At 25.5% G+C, this 2,274-nt stretch overlaps 1 protein-coding gene across 1 annotated transcript in view; it reads right to left on the bottom strand.

The window, feature by feature from the left end:
• Window positions 1-1,993, bottom strand: part of LOC108750324 (glutamate receptor ionotropic, kainate 2-like) — a 9,942-nt gene extending 7,949 nt beyond the window's left edge. Inside the window, exons 1-2 of the mRNA XM_018489703.1 lie at window positions 1,900-1,993; window positions 63-218 (exon numbers count right to left, since the gene is read on the bottom strand). Coding sequence (XP_018345205.1) covers window positions 63-218; window positions 1,900-1,990 — 247 coding nt within the window. The 5' untranslated portion in view covers window positions 1,991-1,993. The remainder of the gene's footprint in view (window positions 1-62; window positions 219-1,899) is intronic.
• Between the last annotated feature and the right edge of the window lie 281 nt (window positions 1,994-2,274).

Genomic DNA, 2,274 nt, shown 5'->3' with positions numbered 1-2,274 from the left:
CATATATGCCAACATTATAGAATAATCGTCACCCGGAATAATTAATCTCACCGCGTACTTACCAGCTTTGCCAGTCATAAAGCTATCGGTATTGCCCTGGATGTATCTAGTGACTGGTACAAGTTCAAATGTGAGTGCATGAGTTCCGTTTTTTGTGTCAGAGATTGCTCTTAAGAATACAGATCGAAGATCTTCTTCGCCTTTGTGAAAAATTGCTCCTAAAAATTAATAAATGAAAAATTAATTAAAAAATATTATACATATTTGTTGTAAAAAATAAATGTAAATAAATGTGCTGAATAATTAATTAATAAATTTGTTAGTGATGATTATTTAAGGTAAAAAAATTTGTTTATTATCACAATTAATTTTCTAATTATATGTGTAAATAATTATTACATATATTTATTTTTATAGTAGCTAATACTAGTTGATGACTACGTATGAGTTTTCAATTTACATTACGCGTATCGGATCAATATAAGGGAGCGTCCTGCAGATTATCGAGCTAAACAGCGAGCCGCAAGCCGAGCCTACATTCACATTCAAAGATATCCTACATCCACGTTATCGAAATGAATATAAATTCATCAAATCTTTAAAGGACGCAGTCTCTGCTCGCGGCTCGATGTTCAGCTTGATAGTCCGTACATACTCTTAAGTAACGAGCGCTTGTGAACATCGTTAAAAATATTTCTCTCTAACTTTGTGAATATGTACTGATATTATAACCAAGGTTAGATAAGTTGACCTTTTTTTTTAATTAAGTTAAATTAAAATTAACAGTCTTGTAAATTTAATTTAATTAAAATATAAATTATAATCCATAATAAAATTAATTAAATTTAAAGTTAAGTTAATAAAAAAAGTAATTAAAAAGTTAAAAGTTAAATTGTTGATCAAACAACCATAAAAAAAGAAAAAGTTTGACTATTTTACATGATTTTTCATATTTTTCCTTTTTCACAGCTTATTTATTTAAAAATCTGGTTATTTTTGTTCACAAGTAACGATTATACAACATAAAATTACTAAATTACATATTCATTAGTCTCTCGCATTGTATCTAAAGATTAATTTAAAAAAAATCAAATTAAAAATTAATAGTTACCGATAAAATGTAACTAAATTAAGTTAAAAAGTTAAAAGTCCAAAATATAACTAAGTTAAGTTAAAATTAATTAACTTTTTAACTTTTTAACTTAGTACTACCTGATTATAACGCCCTGATTATAACGCCCAAAATTTATTACTAATGAACTTTAATTAAAAATTATTTTATTATAAATTTTTTTACTTTCTTTATATTGATATATTTTTTTATGTAAAATATGCTTTTTTTATTTTGACTTTAATTATGACTCGACATAGCGTTGTTACATATAGCGTTTTTTAATGACGTAATGACGTAATTCTTAAAAAAGAAGATAATTGATAATTTATATAATCGGTTGTTAATTTAATACGTAACAGTCGCTAAAAATGGAATATTATATTAACTTTAATTAATATTCGTTTCAAAATTTTCTTAACTGATATTTACAAGTTTATTGTACTTTAAATTAATACATCTTTGCTTGAAGTTAATGTAATTAAACGGTTTTTTTTATTATGAAAATTCGAGAAATAATATTAATAAGTGACTTAAAATTATGTAAGGTCATGAAAAAAATATTTGTTATAAACAATTTTTCATAGTATAGTTGAAAGAAATGGGTTTGCGAATACTGATTTAGTTTAAAATGCTTTTTACATTTATGTAGGTATCAGTAGAGTAGATTATCATAGAGATTTCGGTCTTCGCTAATTCTGTCGTTAGAATCTTCTGAATTTCCACACATCATGAGCGATATATTTTTTTTTAATTTATTAATTTTGTAAAAAAGAATCACTTCTTACCGATTTTTATTGATCGCATCTGACCGTGGATACATAGTGTTGTCACTAACAAAACTAATGTAACCGAAAACGGACACTGTCGTGGATCCATTTTAATAAATAATATGTAAAATACAAAGATGAATTTATTCGATAAAATATATCGAGCGTGTTAATTAAGATATAAATAGTATAATACAACGCGATGTCAAATATGCGTCTGCATTTGTACGTCACGCTTCATATACTGCAATACTTCAAATAATTAACGTATACGAACTAGAAATATATAAAATGGATTACTTTCAGATTTTTTTTATCGTGTGTAGGTAATTCCTGCTTTTTTTCCCTTTGGACGACACAAGTTAATTTTTTGTTGTTTTTTTTTTAGCTTTT

Source organism: Trachymyrmex septentrionalis, unplaced genomic scaffold (genome assembly GCF_001594115.1).
Source record: "Trachymyrmex septentrionalis isolate Tsep2-gDNA-1 unplaced genomic scaffold, Tsep1.0 scaffold36, whole genome shotgun sequence".
In the NCBI taxonomy this organism is placed as follows: Eukaryota; Metazoa; Arthropoda; class Insecta; order Hymenoptera; family Formicidae; genus Trachymyrmex; species Trachymyrmex septentrionalis.
The sequence above is the reverse complement of the archived record's forward strand: the minus strand, read 5'-3'. Positions and strand labels throughout refer to the sequence as shown.